This window comes from Notolepis coatsorum, assembly GCF_963971535.1.
Source record: "Notolepis coatsorum genome assembly, chromosome: 10".
Taxonomy (NCBI): Eukaryota; Metazoa; Chordata; class Actinopteri; order Aulopiformes; family Paralepididae; genus Notolepis; species Notolepis coatsorum.
This window is the reverse complement of record NC_140174.1, coordinates 107254547-107275957: the sequence shown is the minus strand read 5'-3', so window position 1 is coordinate 107275957 and position 21411 is coordinate 107254547. Positions and strand designations below refer to the sequence as shown.

Here is a 21411-nt window from a genome sequence, read left to right as displayed (position 1 = left end):
TGTGTATTGAACTGTACTGTATTGTACCCATTCTGCAATCTGTTTATAAAATGTTCAAACAATCAGTCAATTCCCACAGAACATAAAATACTTGGAATATTAATATCAAGTGAAATGTGTTGTACATGTTAGGACACTTGGACAAGTAGCCAGGAGGAGCTGGAATCTGAACCTTCAGATTACCGGACGACCGCTCTACTTCCTTCCGGATTACTGTCGCCCATGCAGATACTGTAACTGTGCCATGGCTCATAGCATACTGTAGCAGTGAGAAGTATGTGGAAGGACAGGGTTGTGGAAGGTGTGGCATGATCTGCACGGCAGTCCAACAACGGTACAAAAGACAATGGGAAGAAACGTAAACAGTCCTCCTAAAGTTGTCTACTCATCCTGTGAACAGCACGTACAGCGGAGACCATGGCGCCTCTGACAGCCTTCATATTCTCACTGGCCATTCTTCTGTTTGGGGAAGGTATGTTCTTTGGGTGGGGTTACGTTGTTATAAATGTGTGAACTTCATTCAGTCAAATTCACGTAGGGCTACTCGATGTCAGTGAATGATTTCAAATGTAGTAAGTCCTTTCCTTGTGTGACGTCAGGGGGTTTGGAGTTACTTTGTATTGTGTGATTTGTGTGATACTGGGGATTGATTGATTGATTGATTGAAAACTTTATTAACAGATTGCAGAATGGGTACAATCAGGGCCAGACTGGGGAAATAATTCATACCGGGAGATATAGCGCGAAATATAGCCCCAATCAGGCCACTTTTTAAGCGGGGGGTCTGGGGGTCCCCCACCCGGAAGATTTTAGTTACAAAGACTTAATTTCCTGAATTCTGGTGAATTTTAGTGCATGTGAATCACAAACTAATGAGCCAACAATTGCTTAGTACAATGTACTGTTATGAACCTCAAATAAAACTGTTGTGGCACTAGCAATGGTACTCTCTCCACCTTCAAAAAGAAAAAAGCAAGAGCACAACATATTTTTCTATTTACTATTATAATACAGTTAACCACTCTCTCCACCTATTCAAACAAGTCAAGAGCACAATACCATATTCACTTTACTGATGCACTACCCATCAACAGTTAAAATAGCCCTTTACACAAACATTAAATAACAGACCTTTCATTACAATACTATAATAACAGTAGCCACTGCCAGAATAGTGACACATGTATCACGTGTGGTGAGCACACGCATGCATGCACAACGAAGACAGAATATTGTGTTGTCTCAATCATTTTAACTATAAAATTAGCTGAAAGTATGAGCTCACTGACAGAAATTTCCAACAAAAAGCATCAATTGTCAAATAATATTGATCACATTAACTAGACTAGATGTTTTTGAGGAAATTAGAAAGGGAACAACAACTTAACCCTTGTGTCTGGTCAGATTCTTATTTGTTTGATAACTTTGCAGTGATTATGTTTGTAGCCAATGTGGCAAAGGTGTGTAATCTTTGAATTATCTTGGAATTATTTTGACTCTCTCTTTCATAAATTGTTTATTCAACTTCAGCCCCAATCATAACCACCACATATTGTTTTTTGTAATGTCAGATTTAACAACTCCTTTTGGGAGTGTGCCATCTGCCATTCCATTCGCCGCCTCCACTGTCAATCAGTTGTATCGCCTGGTCCCGCCTCCACCAATCACAAGCGGCAGCACGGCTCCATTGTGTGTGTGTGTGTCCGCGTGAGGGAGAGAGAGTCAGATAGTTCTCCAACTCTGTCGCAGACAGTGAAATCCTGGTTGTTCCCCACCCACCTGGTTATCTAAAAACTATCGCGCCGCGCCGCCGCCACAACTAGAAACAATGGCCTGGCAAAAAATTCAATAAAAAATTATAATAAAAAAAACATATAATATTTTCTTTTTTATATATTTTTTTATTTTTTTATCTGTGCAGGCCAGGCCACGGGAAAACTCCCAGTGCTCCCGATGGCCAGTCCGGGCCTGGGTACAATACAGTACGGCTCAATACACACAATTGTTAAAGGGGACATGTACTATAAATGTCATTTTTCAGTCTCTAGCATTGTATTATAGTAATAGGAGTTAGTATCAATGTGTTTTAGTGTCTAAATACCATATTGGCGGATTGCTCTGATTCAGCTCAGATAATTTCCTCCTCCAGTAAATCAGGCCATCCTGATTTGAAGGCCTGAGTCACGTCATTCAGGCTCTGGGTAGAAGACAGTGATGTGATTGGCTCTGTGGTTGTAGCTAATGCCCGCCCACAATCTACCTAGACTAGACAGCGCACTTCCTCATACTGCGAGGCAGTGAAACCCGACACCTCTGCATACTCTGGAGGGAGAGAGAGAGAGAGAGCGGAGCGGCAGAGCTTGCGGCATTATGTAGCCATAATCCCCGCTGTTTTTCCATCGACGCTTACCTCAACTGGTACGCCGCCGTGCTGTGGAGCCTTTCGGAGTTGGTTAAGGTTAGGGTTAAGGTTAGGCATTATTTCAGAGTTGGTTAAGGTTAGGGTTTGTCGCAGAGAATTCCTGTCTGTCTTTCTTGACGTGGAGGATGCAGCCTATTTCCGCACTGCCACTCTCTCGCGCTGCCGCGGTCACATGGGCGTCATGGCCAATCAGAGAAACGCGACGCACTCTTCGGCTGGGATTAATATAGACGCGGATCGCCTGTCTTCTTTTTTTCTCTCTCTCTCTCTCTCTCTCTCGCACCCCCCCCCCCCCACACACAAGCTGCCTGGGAGAGAAAAAACGAAAGGAAGAGACGGTCTGTCTTTTTTTTTTCTCCCTCTCTCTCTCGCACCCCCCCCCTCTCTCTCTCTCTCTCTCTCTCTCTCTCTCTCTCTCTCTCTCTCTCTCTCTCTCTCTCTATCGCTCTCTGTCTACCAGTCGCAGAGTGTGTGGACTGACTGTCACTCAAAGTGCATATGGGCGGAGCCAGGCCATAACAGCCTGAAATCTTGAAGCTGGAAAATGATGGTTTTGAGTACTTGATTAGAAATATAAAACAATGGATTTCTTTGAAAAAAACCTTACAGATGTCTTCAATAGACTAACAGAAATTGTGTAAAGTTGCCCAAATAGTGCTAGGAATAGCAGTACATGTCCCCTTTAACACATTGGTTGCCAACAACGAGATTTCTCGTTATTGGCCGTCCATGCGTTGGTTGCCAATGATGAGATTTCTCGTTATTTCTTTTATTATCGATATCCATTCATTTTTCATCCGTCCAGCCTGACATTATCATTGGGAATGGCTCTGAGCTCGAAAAGGGCAAATACCGCCCCCTATCGTCTCCCGGATGGTAATGCACATCATTGGATTGGATTGAGTGAAAAAGTGCATCAGAGAAAAACTCCGGTCCAGGGTTTTCCTATCTCTGGCAAGCAGTGTCGTGTTACCAGATTCACTGGCGAGGCTGGGAGCAGCTTGGATTATGCGTTTCGGACTATAACGTTGGATCAATAAACGCGATCAATATTTGGAATGGCGACAGGAATTGGATTCATCTTTTTGCAGAACATCTGATCTGAGGTAAGGAATCTATGTTACCAGTTTTGGGTTAATCAGAGTTGTTTTTCACAGATTTCACAACGTGTGTGTGTGTGTGTGTGGCGTTAGGCGCAAATAAATGATTTTTCAGCCCGCTTTTGTATCGTGCATAAGAACACAAATACTCTCGATAATCTAGCTTGTATTTGAAAGCGATTCATAAATCAGCCGGAAAATGACAACGTGTTTTGTGTATTCCAGTAAATGGCTATTTTTGCGGAATTTCTCTGAAATTACTGGAACTCTCCGAAACTATACCTGTATTCAAAACGGTATAAAACAGAAATGTACTGATGAAAAAACAATCCGTTTCATACATGTTGTCTGGAAGCAAGTCATTGATAAGCGACGGGTGTATTAGACACATAGCCATAATTTAAGATATAGTTTATGCGTTCGCAAATGTGCTCGTCCTCCCATTGATTAACGTGGTGGCATCCAAGCGATAAATCGCCATATCCGGCTGGCAACCAATGTGTTAAGGGGATGCAGACCAGAGAAAGACTTTCGTCTTGTTTACATCAGGGTCCCCCATTTTCCATTCATAATGACATTTATGACATACACAACATACTAGGGCTGTACCGAATGCTTCGAAGCTTCGATCATAATGTTGACATTCAAATTCTAAATCAACATTTGAAATGAAAATGTTTAATAAATTTATTTTTATTTATTATTATAATTTTTTTATAAATCTTTTTTGTATGTGTCTATTCAATCTCTTTAAACCAATGGGGTTTTTCTTCACAGTTGCAGATAAAGATTAGGCTACACTAATATTATAATATTATACTATAAGTACTATTATACTATACTACATCACTTTCGTACCAACCGTGCCCTTATTGGATTATTTATGTTGACGAAACTGATGAGTTATATTCATTAAAGAAAGTTGATTTAATAAAAAAAAATACTAATTTAATCAGATTAATCACTTTATTCAAATTACAGACATTCAAAGCTTCGTTCGAATACTTCAATACAAGCTTCGAATGTTAAAAAATGACATTCGGTACAGCCCTACAACATACAGATATACAGATATATATCATGACATTTATGACATACAGATATACAGTACTGTTACATTTGTGACATACAAGATATGCAAATATACAGTACTGTTAAACAGAGATCCTAACAGAAAATATATACATACGAGGGGAGTAAACTGTACATTAGGAGGGGGTGGGAGGGGGGTTTTGGACATTTATGGGGGCCAGTTTCGAATTGTAGCCTCCCGTAGGTGCTCTTTGAGGCACTTTGTTACCTGTGAGCAGTGTTGGGAAAGTGTTTCTACATGAACTAGTTCAGTTGACAATTCACAAATTTTTAAATGAACTAGTTCAGTTCATAGTTCATAATTCAAAGTTTTGAACTAAAGTTCATGGTTTCAAAAATGAACTTGTTTATAATAATAAATAATAATAATGCATTTTATTTATAAGGCGCCTTTCAGGACACTTAAAACAGTTGATTAACAATCACAATCAATTTTTAAATATAAATACAATCAATTAATACAATAAATAAAACAATAAATTACAATACATTTTTAAATTTTTAACTCAGACATACGCCTGCCTAAACAGGTGGGTTTTGAGGTGGGTTTTAAATGGGATGATGGAGTCAATGTTCCTGATGTCGGGGGGAGGGAGTTCCAGAGGCGGGGGGCAGAGCAGCTGAAGGCTCTTGACCCCATGGTGGGGGGGACGGTCAGGTTGATGGAGGAGGCAGACCTGAGGGACCGAGTGGGAATGTTGATGTGGAGGAGGTCGGACAGGTATGGAGGGGCGAGGTTGTGGATGGCCTTGAATGTATGGAGGAGGATCTTGTAATTAATGCGGTGTTTAATGGGAAGCCAGTTAATGGTAAGACGGGGGTGATGTGACTGATGACAGGGGTTCTGGTTATTATACGGGCAGCAGCGTTCTGGACCAGTTGGAGCTTATGGAGGAGTTTGTGGGGAGACCAAAGAGAACGGAGTTGCAGTAATCTAGGCGGGAAGTGACAAGGGAGTGGACCAGGATTGCGGCGCTGTTGGGAGTGAGTGAAGGGCGGAGGCGGTTGATGTTGCAAAGGTGGAAGTAGGCGGATGGTGTTGTTGATGTGGGAATGGAATGATAGGGTGCTGTCGAGGACTATAGTTTATAGTTATTTTTTAAATACGTTGCTGCAAGCTATTATTTGTCAAAATTATTGCCACAATTATTGCATTTCCATCACACTGTGATTATTTATTAGTGTTTCCCCTACCATTGCCTTGAAGGGGCAGCCCGCGTCGCGCTTAACAAGTCTCTGCGCGCAACACACACATACGGAAATCTTTCGGTGTGTGTGTGTGCCCGTGCGCCTGTCCCAAATCTGGCACACTTTTGAACAAAGTTATACTGTGATAGAGTGCCGAGAATGAACACGTTCACAATTACGTTCATCTAGCGGAAATACAGTACGTTCAGTTCACATTCGCCCAAAACATGAACGAGTTCATCAACGATCGTTCATTGAACGTGTTCAGGTACATCAATCACTGCCTGTGAGACACAACACAGTCAATTTAATAATGTTATACAACTATTTATAATGGATTTATAATTTAAATAAATGTTTTGGACTATAATTGTCAAGACTTTTGGTTTATTTAATATAAGGATCTATGTAAAGGGGTCTAAATAAGTTAACAGGTGTTTGTGATTGTGACTTGAGCATGCACAGTTGGCGCAGCTGCCTTTCAAATGGTGGCTGGCTGTCATTCTCACTATAGCACTGACAGGATCACATCGCCCATTGGTAAGTGGACTTGATTAAGGGATTGCAACGCTGTTAACTTGGCTATGTCACATATAAACACAATGTAATGTATCACGTTGGCTGCTGGCTGCTAATGCAGCCTGCGGATAATATTTGCATGTGCACGGTGTTAGTGATGCTGGCTAAATGAATCAACGTTGTGTCTGAATGCTTGCCGCTAGCTTGTGGCTAGGCTAACGCACTTCACTGAAGGTGCACAGCTGAGCTAGTGTCTCTGTGGCTCTGCTGATTTGTCACGGTGAGATTCATGTGGTGGAACTTTTGTGTGTGTGTGTGCTTTGATGAATGAGAACTGCTATCTTGTCCGTTGTGTGTGGGTCATAGCTGTCAACCCTACCGTTTTTCCCGGGATTCTCCTGTTTTTTCAACCTTCTTCACGCCCTGTTCACGGTTCACGAATTGGCACGTATTTTGTACTTATTAATTTTTACACTGGCAGCAGTGTAATGTATGCCGAGCTGATTTCAATGTCTTCTCACACGGTGGAAAACAGGACGTCAGCGAATATTAGGTGTATAGAATATGTTGCGACGGTCGGATTGTTATTAAAAACGGAGGGATACTAGCTATGATGTGTAGGAGTTGGCGAATATGAATTGATTGCTTTAAAAACAAAGAGAAATGTCATATTTACGCTGTTTAAAACGGGATGGCGGACGAAAAATCTTCGGCTTTGGCTTAACGTGTGACGTTAGATTCAATTTACGTGCAGGGAAGTGGTTTACGTAAGGATTAATAACATGAACTAAGGTTGGGTGAGAGGTGTGAATGTAACTGTGAAAGCAGATTTAAAAAAAAATCTAGCTGGTTTGGCATATAATGAGGAAGGTTGCCGATAAGAATGAACGTTTTTTACTTCCTGTTTTGGATCACTGGGGAGTTTGGTTGAATATCGACGTCTCTCATTGGTCTGTGTGCCTGGTATGACTGAACAATGTGACCTCCCATTGGCTTAGATGAATGAATGACGTCAGCAGAATAGTGACGTGCTGCACTGGTTTGCATGAAAGCAAGTCAGATAAAGTTTGGATGAATGTTTTGTGACTGTTGATATGAATGAAGAAATATGTTTATCTCTCGTGGTATGTGAAGAATGATTGTTTACAGTTAAGATGTGATGTGAGAGTGTCTGGCTGTGGAAGAGTGCAATAGATGTATAAATGAGGGAATTCCGTTTTCACCACAAGGTGGGAGAAAATCAATTACAATGGCTTGTTTTTAGCAGAGAAGGACTTCTTCCCCCATTTTCAATTCATCATAACATTTACAGTAAAACCAAATACATTTACAGATTACAACCTTTATTTAATGGTTAATATTTTGATAAAAGGTAATTTACTGTATTTTTATAGCATTTACACTTAAAGTAGGAACACAAAAGTAATCTGTAAAATAATACAGTGCATTTCCTGTGAAAAAAAGATTTACAGTTTACCCTTAAACGAATGGCTGGGTACATACAGGTTTTGACCAGCAGATGGCAAGCGACGAGGCAGCTCCATTGGGAGGGGGCGGGGCCGAGTGGGAGGGGGCAGGGCCGGGGGAATGGGCGGGGCTAACATGTACACGTTTTGTCTCCTCCCTATGTTGACAGCTATAGACCACCGCAACACTTCCGGGATTCTGAAATCAGGGAGGAGATTGCGGGGGGGTCAAATGAATGAATGTGGACGAGAGCCGTGATGTAAGTGGTTGCCGATACGGCTGTGGGGGTGCTAGAGACATGATCGAATAGACGTTTATGCGCCTCACTCTCCTGAACACGGCGTGACCCATAACTAATCGATCAGAACTAAATCGGCAGAGAAAAAGCCCATTTTAAAGCACCTATTCCGCATGGACATGCGCAGAGTGCCCATGGAGTCTGGACGACGCGAGATGACGCTCGAATGAATGTGGACTGTTCCATCAGAGGGGGGAGTCATGTAAGTGGCTACAGACCGCTGCACTTAAATATAAACATTAGTCTACCTGGAGCCTCAATGAGGTAATTGTAGATGTCGCCATAAGACGGTCGGGCCATTTAGTGGGATCATTTTTTCATTATCCTGTTCGGCTGAAAGGACACTGGCAGATAGAACAGTCCACATTCATTCGAGCGTCATCTCGCGTTTTCCAGAGTCCATGGGCACTCTGCGCATGTCCATGCGGAATAGGTGCTTTAAAATGGGCTTTTTCTCTGCCGATTTAGTTCTGATCGATTAGTTATGGGTCACGCCGTGTTCAGGAGAGTGAGACGCATAAACGTCTATTCGATCATGTCTCTAGCACCCCCACAGCCGTATTGGCAACCACTTACATCACGGCTCTCGTCCACATTCATTCATATGCTCCCCCCGCAATCTCCTCCCCGATTTCAATGTAACGCGGAAGTGTAGTGGTCTATGGTGTGGGTTGCGCTGTGTCTCAGACGAGGAGCTCAGTGGCTCACGTTACGGAGGAGGAAGTAAACATTGCCAGGCATTCTGGGTAATGTAGTCATTGCAGTTCTCCCTCCTTTCACCCACAGTTAAAGGAGACATGACATGCTGGTTTGATAAAGTGTATAGTGTAAATGAAATGAATAGTGTATGTATATTTAATAGTGGTATTGATGGTATATTAATATGTATATTGATATCAATATTAATATTAATTAATTGATTGATTGGTGTTGGTATTAATATTAATATATAGTGTATATTAATATTATGCTTAATTAATGTGTATGGACTGCATTTTGTTCTGTTTCACAGGTTTTTGACCTATGGTAAGCCTATGGTCAACTGTGGGAATTATAAGTTGTATTGTGGAGAAAAACATCTCGACTAGTTTGTTTAAATAAACAAACTCTAATGACTAACCATTGAGTCATCCATTGTGTGGTGCCTGTCAGCCCTTTCGGAGGGATTCAAATTGAACATTTTTGAAAGATCCGAACAGTCAAAAACCATGTGACGCAGTCAACCAAGTGACGCAGTCAAAAACCAACGGTTCAGTTATAAACCAGGACAGGTTTTAAGTCATAAAACAATGTGACAACCAAACCACTGGTCCAACCAAGAAACCATTGGTACAGTCATAAAATAATGTGACAACCAAATTATTATTTCAACAAATAAACCATTGGTTCAGTCAAAAACCAAGGCCCGGCTTTCAAGAGAGTAGGCCGGATGACCTTGAAGCAAGGACCAAAATAATTAATTAAAGAGACTGCTTAACCCATCTGACTGTTGGCTAACAGCCCATCCATACTGCCCCCTGTACATCTGCTAAACCTGCTAGCCAAAGACAAAGAGCTAAAGCCAATAAAAGGGAACAGTCGGAAAACAAGACTATTAAGCCCAGTTGGGAGAAAAGCTCATAAGTCAACAACGGTCGAAGAAGGAAAAGTTAGCAAGATGGCAGCGACAGAGGAGGAGCTGGAGAAGCTGAAGCAGAGGCGTTCAGCATCCCAGACTGCTTTTTCCAAAAAAGCCAACCATCTCACCTCCAGGGCTCATGTACTAGGAGAAAGTGAACTGACAGGTGCATGATTGAACTTCAAGATGGAGCATACCAGAGTCGAAGAAGCAGGGTTTGAATACAGCACGGCCCTGAAAGAAGAGGGCATTGAAGAGACCACAAAAAAGGCGGTGCAAGTCAACGAAAAAACGGCGGAGTGCAACCGTACGTTTGATGGAATCAAGGTCATCGTCGAAAAGAACTTTTGGGCCAGGTTTGCTGAACAGACAATTGTCACCCTCGCTGAAGGGGCTGAAGCAGCATTGGACCAGGCCGAGGCAACCGACCATAAGAAGATGACTAGGAGGGAGCGCGAACTGGGTAATACAGACCTGGAACGGAAGATTGGCGAGCTCTACAGAGCTGTGCATGAGTGGACAGCCCTGATTCCAATAACAAATTTAAAGGAGTCAAGGGACCTTACCAAGGAGCTAAAGCAACGACATGATAAACTGTGGGATGAATGGTCGTGGCGAGGCTGCGACCAGCCTGGCGACGACGATGACCAGCAAGAACATGCAAAGCCTGAACACAAAGAGCATGGCGATAAGCAAACTGCAATGACCGGTGCTCACGCACACCCTTACCTGGTCTTCCCCATAGACTCTCAGACCCCTGGACGCATCGTCCAGCCTAGCTTGCCCAGCATGGCCCCTGATCTCAACGATGTTGCACTTCAAAATGCCACAAGCACATCACATGGCACCTTCCACGCACCACCAGGTGGTTCCGGCACATACCCTGGTGCTTATAACTTCAGGCCCCAGATCACTCTAGAGCGAGCACGCCTGCCCATGTTTTCTGGTAACATGAGAGCTTACTACCGTTGGAAAGCTGAATGGGAGGACCTGCAGCAGCTGGGAAACCCACATGGGTTGGAAAACATCAGGAAATTCCATCTCCTAGGGAGCCTAGATGAGAAAGTCAAGAGGGACCTCATGCTGTCCAGCTACGGATCCGCCGATGACATATTCAGGCTCCTGGACAACAAGTACGGAAACAAGCCGAAGATAGTGCTGCTCATCTTAAAAGAGGTTCATGGACTTTCCCCCGTCAAGGGAAACCAACCAAGAAAGACCATCGAACTAATTCAGGCTGTGGAAAGAGCTCTTCGTGATCTCCAAGTCCTGGGGGAGGAAGATGCCGTGAAGAATCGGGTGGTGGCTCATTCCATCGAGAGTAAGCTGCCTGAAACCCTGAAAGAAAAGTGGCTTACGCATAGACTTGACCCTGTAAGCGGCTTTTCACCACAGACTCACTTTGATTGCCTACTGCAGTACTTGAAGAGACAAGAGGACATCCTTGAGGAGTTGGATCAGCTGCAGCCCAGTCCAGCAGACTATCCTGAGAGACCCAACGACCGAGGTAGAGAAAGGAGGGCATTCACCAAAGCCACAGCGGGAAACACCCAAAAGGGCTCTCAACCAAGCTCATACATAGCGTGTGGGGACGAAGAGCATGCAGGTAGACTGTTTTCCTGCAAGGTCTTCAAGAGACTAAGCCTGTCCAGCAAGAAGGCTCAGTTAAAGAAATCTGGAGCATGCTTCAAGTGCTTGTGCCTCCATGGTGAAGACGGCAGTTGCACCCAGAAATTCCTCTGTGCAAAGTATGACTGTCGGAAAGGGAGGTCCTCAGACCATAACTACTTGCTCTGTCCGATGCCACCGACCAAGAAGATGGAAAAGAGTGGAGAGCAGAAGGAGCAGAGCTATTCAAAAGTAGAGAGGAGGGGACTTGGACTGACCAATAAACAAGAGGAGCTCCTTGCCAAACTCTCCCCTGAATTAAAAGCAGAGTTCAAGGAAGCGTTCTCAAACAGAACATCAACAACAGTGTGCACCAGTGGTGAGCCAAAAGAATATCCAGTGGTAATGATGCTACTCGAGGTGACGACAAACTCGGGTGAGCTAGTCGGCACTTTGATCGACCTAGCTTCAGATACAAACTACATCTCGAACGAAGCCGCTGATCGTCTGAAACTAAATGGCGAAGACATCAAACTGATTGTCCAAGGAGTTGGAGGGATGGAGAAAACAGTTGCTACCAAAAGGTATTCCTTAAGATTGAGGGTAAAAACCCCCAAAGGAACAGTGGCGGAGCACAAACTCCTTTGTTACGGCTTGGAAAACATCGCAAAGGTGAACCAGGCAGTCACGCCGCAGCAACTCCAAAAGTTCTTCCCAGACGTCGCAGTCAAAGACTTGGTCCGCCCTGAGAAGATCGACCTACTAGGGTCGCCTAGTCCCAGAGCCAATCAGAGTGGAGGGAGACCTCGTCCTCTGGGACGGTCCCATGGGAAAGACTGTTGGTGGAGCTCATCCCGACCTCTTTGAGGCAGTGGACCTAGCGGTGCATAGGTCTGAAATCCACTTTGCACGGTCAATGAGAACAACTTCAAAGGCATACCGAGAGATCCTTGTGGGTCCAGCAGGATCAAGTAAAGCCCAGGTTGAAGATCAAGAAGTACTCCTCCGAAGTACTGCGTCTACCAACAAAGAAGTCATCGAATGGTTCAAGTGAGACAGCGTCGGCGCGGCCTGCAATCCTCAATGTGACGGCTGCAAGTGCGGTAGATGTCCCCCTGGAGGGAAAGAAATGACCCTAGGAGAGGAAAGAGACCTTGAAAAGATCAAAGGATGTCTCACCTACGTACAATCTGACAAGCACAGCAAATCCCCCCACTGGGACGCGGCTTACCCATGGAGAGGAGACCCCGCGACGCTCCCAGACAACCGACGTGCCGTGGAGGCGACTTTCCAGAACACTGAGAAACGCCTTGAAATGGAGCCAGAGTGGAAGGCTGCATACAGAGAGCAGATCCACGAGATGGTCTCAAGGGGAGCTGCCGCTAAACTCACCAAGGAGGAAGACGACAGCCAAAGTGGTACATCAGTCATCTGGTCGCGCCAAATCCTCACTCATCAACTACCCCTGTGAGAATTGTTTGGAACAGTAGCCAAGAATTCCGGGGGGTGAGTTTAAACGACCTCTTGTACAAGGGACCAGACGTCCTCAATCTGATCAGAGGAGTCCTTCTGAGATTCAGGACTGGGATGTTCGCCGCCCTAGGTGACGTGAGAAAAATTTACAACTCTGTGTGGCTAAAAGACGAAGAAGTCCAACTCCATCGATTCCTCTGGAGAGACAACCCAGAGGACGAAATCGAAGTCTTCGTCGTTGTCAGAGTCAACATCGGAGATAAACCTGCTGGCTGCATCGCTCAGGTCGCCATGAGGGAAACGGCAAATCTGCCCCAGTTCGCAGCCATGGTAGAAGAGCGCCGGGTTCTGGTAGAAGACAGCTACGTAGATGACATCCTGACGTCCCACGTTGACTTAAAAGAACTGGAGAAGATCACAGAAGGAGTCGAAAATATCTTGAAAGCTGGAGGCTTCTCCCTTAAACCGTGGGTCTTGTCAGCCCAAAGTGGGAGGTCTGGAACTGCGGACAGCTCCAGTAACCCAAAGACAACTATGTCTGCACCCAAGACTCTGGTGTTACCCAACCAGATGCGGGATGAAGAAAGCAAAGCACTGGGAGTTGGCTACGAACCAGAGACTGACAAGCTTCGCATAATGACGTCCATCAATTTCTCGAGAAAGCGAGGCAAGATGAGGACTGGACTCAATCTGCGCCAAGAGAAAGTGAGAAGTAACACTCCAAACCCCTTGACCCGTCGAGTACTGCTAAGCCAGGTCGCTGGATTCTACGACCCCATGGGTCTTGCCACACCCGTAAAATGGAAAGAAGTGATGATTGTGAGAGACTCCTACCAAGAAGCGGGCAGAGGAAATCTCTACATATCTGACATCGTCACAAGGGGAGCAACTCCGGAGGAGCATTATGAGTCAGAGTGGCTACGAGGCTCAAAGTTCTTGGGATGGCCTGAAGCTGAGTGGCCTGTCAAGATGGCCAGCGAAATTATGACCAACATCGCTGATGACATCCAAAGACTGCAGAGAAAGGCATCCTCAGCTGTAGTCACCAGGGCTCAATCACAAAAGCTCTCAGGCCCCAGCAACACTGACGTTGGTGCAGACTTGAGAGACTCTGCGCTGCAACCTCCGCTGAATGACCAAGGTCCAACTTCAGCAGCAGACAGGCCGAAGAGGAAACCACCCTGGGGTGTTGCTCTTGTGAGCCTTGCCAAGCGCAAACTGTTCAGTAGCCTGAATGCTAAATACCAAGCCTCGGAGTCAGCAAAGTGGGAGGCAAGGGGTCCTAAGCTGTCTGCAAAAGAGAGAATGGTGGCCTTCAAAGACTTGGCCCGTTCAACTAAAGACGACGTAACCTTTCAGGACACAACCCTGAACTGCCTTGTTGTGACCAGAGATGACAACACAGGACTCTTGCTTGAAGGCATTACAGCCACACTGCTGCGCACAAGAGGCTCAAACTTTGTGGGCGCCAAGCCTGCCTTGAGAGAGTTGCACAGGCACCTAGCATGTGTGCAGAAGGCATCGGTCGAGAATGCAGTCGCCAAGGATGGCACTGAGTGGCAGTGGGACTTCCATCCTGCGGATTCGCCCCACAGGAACGGAGCAGCAGAGGCAGCTGCTAAGCTCATAAAAAGAGCTCTCAACAGCCTCGACGGAACCACCGGTTGCTACACCTGGGGGGAGTTCCAGACCCTCCTCTACTCGGCAGCCAACTTAACCAACGAACGACCCATCGACGCCAAAGGCACAGGAGCAAGAGGACACAGTCGAGTACCTAACTGGTCGAAATGGAGCGAACTGGCAGGTCCAAACTTGTTTATCCGCCATAAGTGGCACCGAGCAGAGAGGAGTGTCAAGGTTGGAGATGTGGTCTGGATCGCAGACCAGAATGCCTTAAGAGGACAGATCCGGCTCGGCCGGATCGTCTTCACGTATCCAGACAAGAAGGGAGTGGTCCGTGACGCGGACGTCACAACCTGCATAGGGTTTCCTGCCCCCCATGTATCCAGGCCCCGGGGAAAGGACTTTACCCTGCCCACAACCATCGTCCTTCGCAGGGATGTGCGGAGGCTGGTGGTCCTGATTCTGGTTGAAGACCAGCAGAAGAAGTCCTCACCATCGGGTACCCAAAAGACTTTGTGGCTCTCTTTAGTTAGCGGGTAACCCTGGGAGGTAACTGAGTGGTTCAAGGGCAAACCTACACTCAGTAGGAGGAAAGGTGGTGGGGCCCACCTCCTTAGTTAGTTTGTGTTCATGATGCGAGTTGTGTTCACATTGTCCCACTTACCTTTGAAGGACACTTTAATTAAAAGCACTTTAATACTTACAACAGTTTGATTTAAGGCTGAGATGCCCATTAACACTCTAGTGACTTGTATTTATAGTGGCCTGTATTTTAGTGGCCTCCTTGGATTGTATCAGTCGGCCAAGTGGGAGGGGTCAAGACTTTTGGTTTATTTAATATAAGGATCTATGTAAAGGGGTCTAAATAAGTTAACAGGTGTTTGTGATTGTGACTTGAGCATGCGCAGTTGGCGCAGCTGCCTTTCAAATGGTGGCTGGCTGTGATTCTCACTATAGCACTGACAGGATCAAATCGCCCATTGGTAAGTGGACTTGATTAAGGGATTGCAACGTTGTTAACTTGGCTATGTCACATATAAACACAATGTAATGTATCACGTTGGCTGCTGGCTGCTAATGCAGCCTGCGGATAATATTTGCATGTGCACGGTGTTAGTGATGCTGGCTAAATGAATGAACGTTGTGTCTGAATGCTTGCCGCTAGCTTGTGGCTAGGCTAACGCACTTCGCTGAAGGTGCACAGCTGAGCTAGTGTCTCTGTGGCTCTGCTGATTTGTCACGGTGAGATTCATGTGGTGGAACTTTTGTGTGTGTGTGCTTTGATGAATGAGAACTGCTATCTTGTCCGTTGTGTGTGGGTTGCGCTGTGTCTCAGACGAGGAGCTCAGTGGCTCACGTTACGGAGGAGGAAGTAAACATTGCCAGGCATTCTGGGTAATGTAGTCATTGCAGTTCTCCCTCCTTTCACCCACAGTTAAAGGAGACATGACATGCTGGTTTGATAAAGTGTATAGTGTAAATGAAATGAATAGTGTATGTATATTTAATAGTGGTATTGATGGTATATTAATATGTATATTGATATTAATATTAATTAATTAATTGATTTATTGGTGTTGGTATTAATATTAATATATAGTGTATATTAATATTATGCTTAATTAATGTGTATGCACTGCATTTTGTTCTATTTCACAGGTTTTTGACCTATGGTAAGCCTATGGTCAACTGTGGGAATTATAAGTTGTATTGTGGAGAAAAACATCTCGACTAGTTTGTTTAAAGGGGAACTATTTTACTATTCCTAGCACTATTTGGGCAACTTTACACAATTCCTGTGAGTCTATTGAAGACATCTGTACGTTTTTTTTCAAAAAAATGCATTGGTTTATATTTCTAATCAAGTACTCAAAACCATCATTTTTCAACCTCCGGATTTCAGGCTGTTATGGCCTGGCTCCGCCCATAAGCACTTTGAGTGACAGTCAGTCCACACAGTCTGAGAGAGAGAGAGAGAGAGAGAGAGAGAGAGAGAGAGAGAGAGAGAGAGAGAGAGAGAGAGAGAGAGAGAGAGAGAGAGAGAGAGACAGAGAGAGAGAGAGAGAGAGAGAGAGAGAGAGAGAGAGAGAGAGAGAGACAGAGAGAGAGAGAGAGAGAGAGAGAGAGAGAGAGAGAGAGAGTGTGTGTTGGAGTGTGTGTGTGTGTGTGTGTGTGTGTGTGTGTATATGTGTATGTGAGTGAGAGAGAGATGGGACACAGGAATGGGTTAAAACCACAGTATGAGACATTCTTCTAAAAATGCCATTCCCACCGAGCCACAGAGGCAGCCAGCGATTGCTCAAAACTTCCACATTAAAAAGAAGAAGGGACAAAAAGAGAGGATGAAAAAAAGGAGAGAGCGAGAGAGATAGAGAGAGAGAGAGAGAGAGAGAGAGAGAGAGAGAGAGAGAGAGAGAGAGAGAGAGAGAGAGAGAGAGAGAGAGAGAGAGAGAGAGAGAGAGAGAGAGAGAGAGAGAGAGAGAGAGAGAGTGTGTGTTGGAGTGTGTGTGTGTGTATATGTGTATGTGAGTGAGAGAGAGATGGGACACAGGAATGGGTTAAAACCACAGTATGAGACATTCTTCTAAAAATGCCATTCCCACCGAGCCACAGAGGCAGCCAGCGATTGCTCAAAACTTCCACATTAAAAAGAAGAGGGGACAAAAAGAGAGGAAGAAAAAAAGGAGAGAGCGAGAGAGATAGAGAGAGAGAGAGAGAGCGAGAGAGAGAGAGAGAGCGAGAGAAAAAAAAGAACTGTGTAAACACTCTGCGTGTCTCCCGGCGCAGCGCGGTGGTGGACTATGAGGCGCCGTTTGGGACAAAAGCCTGGCTAATACAGGACACAGCCTATCCAGTTATCCTGCGCGACCCAGTTGGTCCGCGAGAGAGGGCCAGTTGGTGCGCCGATTGGGACAAAAGCCTGTCGAATACAGACACCGAGGTCCAGTTGGTCCGCGCGCGCCGACATGTTTTGTCGAATACAGACACCGAGGTCCAGTTGGTCCACCACCATCTCTCTCTCGCTCGGCTGGCAGCTAGAGGGGGGCGGGCGTTATTATGCAAATGAGGACCATCTGACGTCCCGAATACGCTAATTTTCAGATGACTCACTTGAGGGAGGGACATTATTGTGAGATAAGAATTGGAAGAATGCGCCAAATCGAGAATTAGAGACATAGATCCTATTACTATAAGTCCACATAGCTAGAAAATGACCCTAAACACTGGAAAAGGTCATTTATAAGATAGTTCCCCTTTAAATAAACAAACTCTAATGACTAACCATTGAGTCATCCATTGTGTGGTGCCTGTCAGCCCTTTCGGAGGGATTCAAATTGAAATTTTTTGAAAGATCCGAACAATAATCAATGTGGGGAATATTCACATTCTTGAAGAGTGATCTTTAGAAAGAAAATACTGTCTGCAATGTTTCTGAACCGAATATATATATATTATATATATAAATATATATATAAATATTCTGCTTTACTCCGACAGTAAGATGTTTACACACATTACCAATGTCAACAAATCTCTTTACAGACACAACATAGAGCAAATACAATTAAAAAAGTCATATTGACGGTTTGTCTGGTGTTTCAAGAGCTCAGTCAATCAACTGGAGAATGAGAACACGTCTAATCTTATTTTATTTCTTATTTATGGTGGTGGGGCTGCTGTTTTGATTTCTGATTGGTTAACATGGGGAATTGCTGTAACAGCGTTCTAAAATAGTACATTGACATTATTGCTGAGAAGAAAAACTAAATCTATAATGTTAGTAATATCATTATGCAACATCTCTAGGTATAGGTCTACACATATCAGTCACACAGTAACATCTAGGTAGGTCTACACATGGTATCAGTCACACAGTTATGACATGAGGTGAAAATCTCTGAAAGGGTAAACTGTTCTGACCATATATGGCCGTTCTGTGCCAGCGCTGAAGTCAATGGGAGGTCGGGGAAATTTGCGAAGACTTAAACTATATCTTACATTATGGCTATGGGTCTACAACACCCCTCGCTTATCAATGAGGATGCTTGCTTGCAGTCAACATGTATGAAACGGATCGTTTTTTCATTGGTACATTTCCGTTTTATACCATTTTGAATACGAGTATAGTTTTGGAGAGTTCTAGTAATTCCAGAGAAATTCTGCGATAATAGCTCTTTAGTGGAATACACAAAGCACGTTTGTTGAATGCCGATGGGATGTCTCTATCTATCTCAGAATCACTTACTTGAGATATAACCCTTTGGCCGCCCGATATCCCCCAGCGAGGTGCTAAACTCACTAAGTTCTCTGGTCAATTACTATTTCTATCAAGCTTACTTCATAGTCACTAGTTAGTTATATCCAGTTGATATGAAATGTAAGCATAGAAGAGTTGTTAACCTCTTCTTTGTTTGTAATAAACCGAATGTATGTCTGGGAGAACTCTTATTGCCTATAATAACAATAATATTATTATCATCATTATTATCATCATTATTACGAAAGGCCTTTAATGCTACTCATTTGAAAGTCTGGTGATATTACTTCACCGTCACCACTATCACCGTCACCACTATCCTCATTTGTGAGGAATGGCCTGTAATGTTACTCATTTGAAAGTCTGATGATATTACTTCACTGTTTAATAAGTTTTACTACTGCCAATAGTGTAATATTAGCGTACTAACACTCAATCATTATTTGCAAGCCCCAGTACCCCTTATCAATTCGACAGGCCCATCAGTCCGTGGTACTGATCATCCGGTCCTGCAGTGACTAGATCATCAGTTTCCCACAAACTTGACAGAGCCCGTCGAACACAGAGATACCGGAACCCGCAAACAACAAACATTGCCATATGTATATATATATCCTTTATATAACTTTAGCTGAAAAGCATTAACCAGCAATTGATTCAATCTGTATTTCAGGCTACCAGAACATAGTCACCTCAGATGAAAGCAGGGCGAGGCCAGCGTCGTGGCCCATTGCGGTAGAAAGCAGTCCACGAATTCAACAGATATTATAAAAAAGCTGTTTTATTTAGAAAAAGCAAGTTACAAAAGAGACCTCATTGGAAATGTCCAACTCAGTTAAAAGAAGTATAAAACAAAAACATCTCTCTCTTAGCATAGCAAAAACTCTTTGTATTGTCTGAAGTCTAAGAATGGAAAAATCTAAATCTGCTCGACGAGACTGAAGCTGTCTTTTTTATACATAGGTCCGTAGCGTCATATAGCAAGCACAGATAAACACTCCCTCTTTCAACTTGTGTCGTTGTCATTGGCTCATCGCTACTCCACTAGTTAGTAACAAAAAAAGTAACAGATTACTGTGCTGTGGGAAACCCCCTAAGAGTCTTTAGCAGGCAAGCAGAGGCCCCCAAGGTCGTAGACACATTCCTAAGGGCGTCCAGCAGTATTGAATCAAGCAATTGCCCTGTGTAATATACAATACATGGTCCTTCTATCATGAATAGCCTATACGCTTATATATATATATACAGATATATACAGATATATATATATACCTGTACTATTCAATACTCAATAATTCTCTGCCTCATAACTGCAAGGGTTAACTCTGCAGGCTCCTCCGGTCGGAGCTGTTAACCAAGGCCACATTCCTACACAGCACAGAGGCCTATCCCATTCTGTGCATATTCCATTAACTGTAGTATAGTTTATAGTGTATATAGTTATACAGGTTATATAAGAATACAAAAAGACATCCGTCATATCAGAGGCCTACTCGTCCTGTTATCAAGCTTATAATACATAGTTATATTTAATCCTTTATAATGCTTAATATATTACATCATACAAGGGACACAAGTCAGAGAGAGAGAACAGGATGTCAAAATACAAAAAGGGGCATTTCGTGGCACTTCAACAACGTTGTAATTTTTCGGCTGATTCATGAATCATTTTCAAATAAACGCTAGATTATCGATAGTATATGAGTACTTATGCACGCTAGAGAAGCGGGCTGAAAAATCAATTATCCATGACCTGGTCAGCGCTAACGTCATACACGCACACACACACACAGACACGCTGTGATGGCTGAGAAAAAAACATCTGATTAACCCAATACTTTTAAAATAGTCCTTACCTCACATCAGATGTTCTGCAAAAAGATTAATCCAATTCCTGATCGCCATTCCATATATTGATCGCGTTTATTGATCCAACGTTATTGTAACTGAGGGGTACAATTCCCTGACTGTATTGATAAGTATGGTATCATTAAACCACTACCGCTTTATGTACTTTAATTACTGGCCATACAGTACACGATATATGAATATGATGAACACTTCCCACAATGAAATCGGTTCCACACAAAGGTATAATCAAGTATTTAATGGAGCAAAAGGTACATAATATACTTTACATTATTCTTTGAATGCACTTGTAAGGCAAAGGAATGTGCGTAGGCAAATCAACAATGAATGTCCATTCTCTGGTTACGCAGGAGGTAATTATACAACCTGAATCTTAGGGAATTATATCTATGGTACACTAGTAATATAGCGGGAGATACTGGAAGGGTCCCCCTGGTTGTAAGCCAGCAGGGGTAGAAGATCTGTCGGTAGTAGAGAGTCTGGTCAACGATGACTAAGGAGACTCCAGGTACAGGAGCCGGTGCAATAGCCTCTTGATCCACAGACGAATACAGCTGTTCTCCGTAGACTGTAGCTCCACAGTGAAGAAAGCTAGTCGGCCTCAGGCTCTCTGAGGCGCCGACTCGACTTGACTCCTCGCGGGGTAAATCCAACACGTGCAGGCGTCGGCGATTATCCGCTCCATAAATCACAGGACCAAAGCAAATATATTCCAGCCGCAAAGGGCTATGTAGTCGTCGGGTAGATTAATCCAGTGTACATGTCCATACGGTTCTCGTCTAGGTCTCCTCGGGTGAAAGCGCCATGTGGTCAGCCCAGCCTGGATAAGAACTCTAGCTAATACGAGGAAGCGTTGGAGATGCTGGTCACTGTAGA

The 21411-nt window shown here is 44.1% G+C and overlaps 1 protein-coding gene across 1 annotated transcript in view; it reads left to right on the top strand.

Annotated features, from left to right (window-relative positions):
• Positions 1-270: 270 nt before the first annotated feature.
• LOC311235058 (chymotrypsin-like protease CTRL-1) overlaps positions 271-21411 on the top strand; it is a 63682-nt gene continuing 42541 nt past the window's right edge. The window contains exon 1 of the mRNA XM_084322381.1: positions 271-472. Coding sequence (XP_084178507.1) covers positions 418-472 — 55 coding nt within the window. The 5' untranslated portion in view covers positions 271-417. The remainder of the gene's footprint in view (positions 473-21411) is intronic.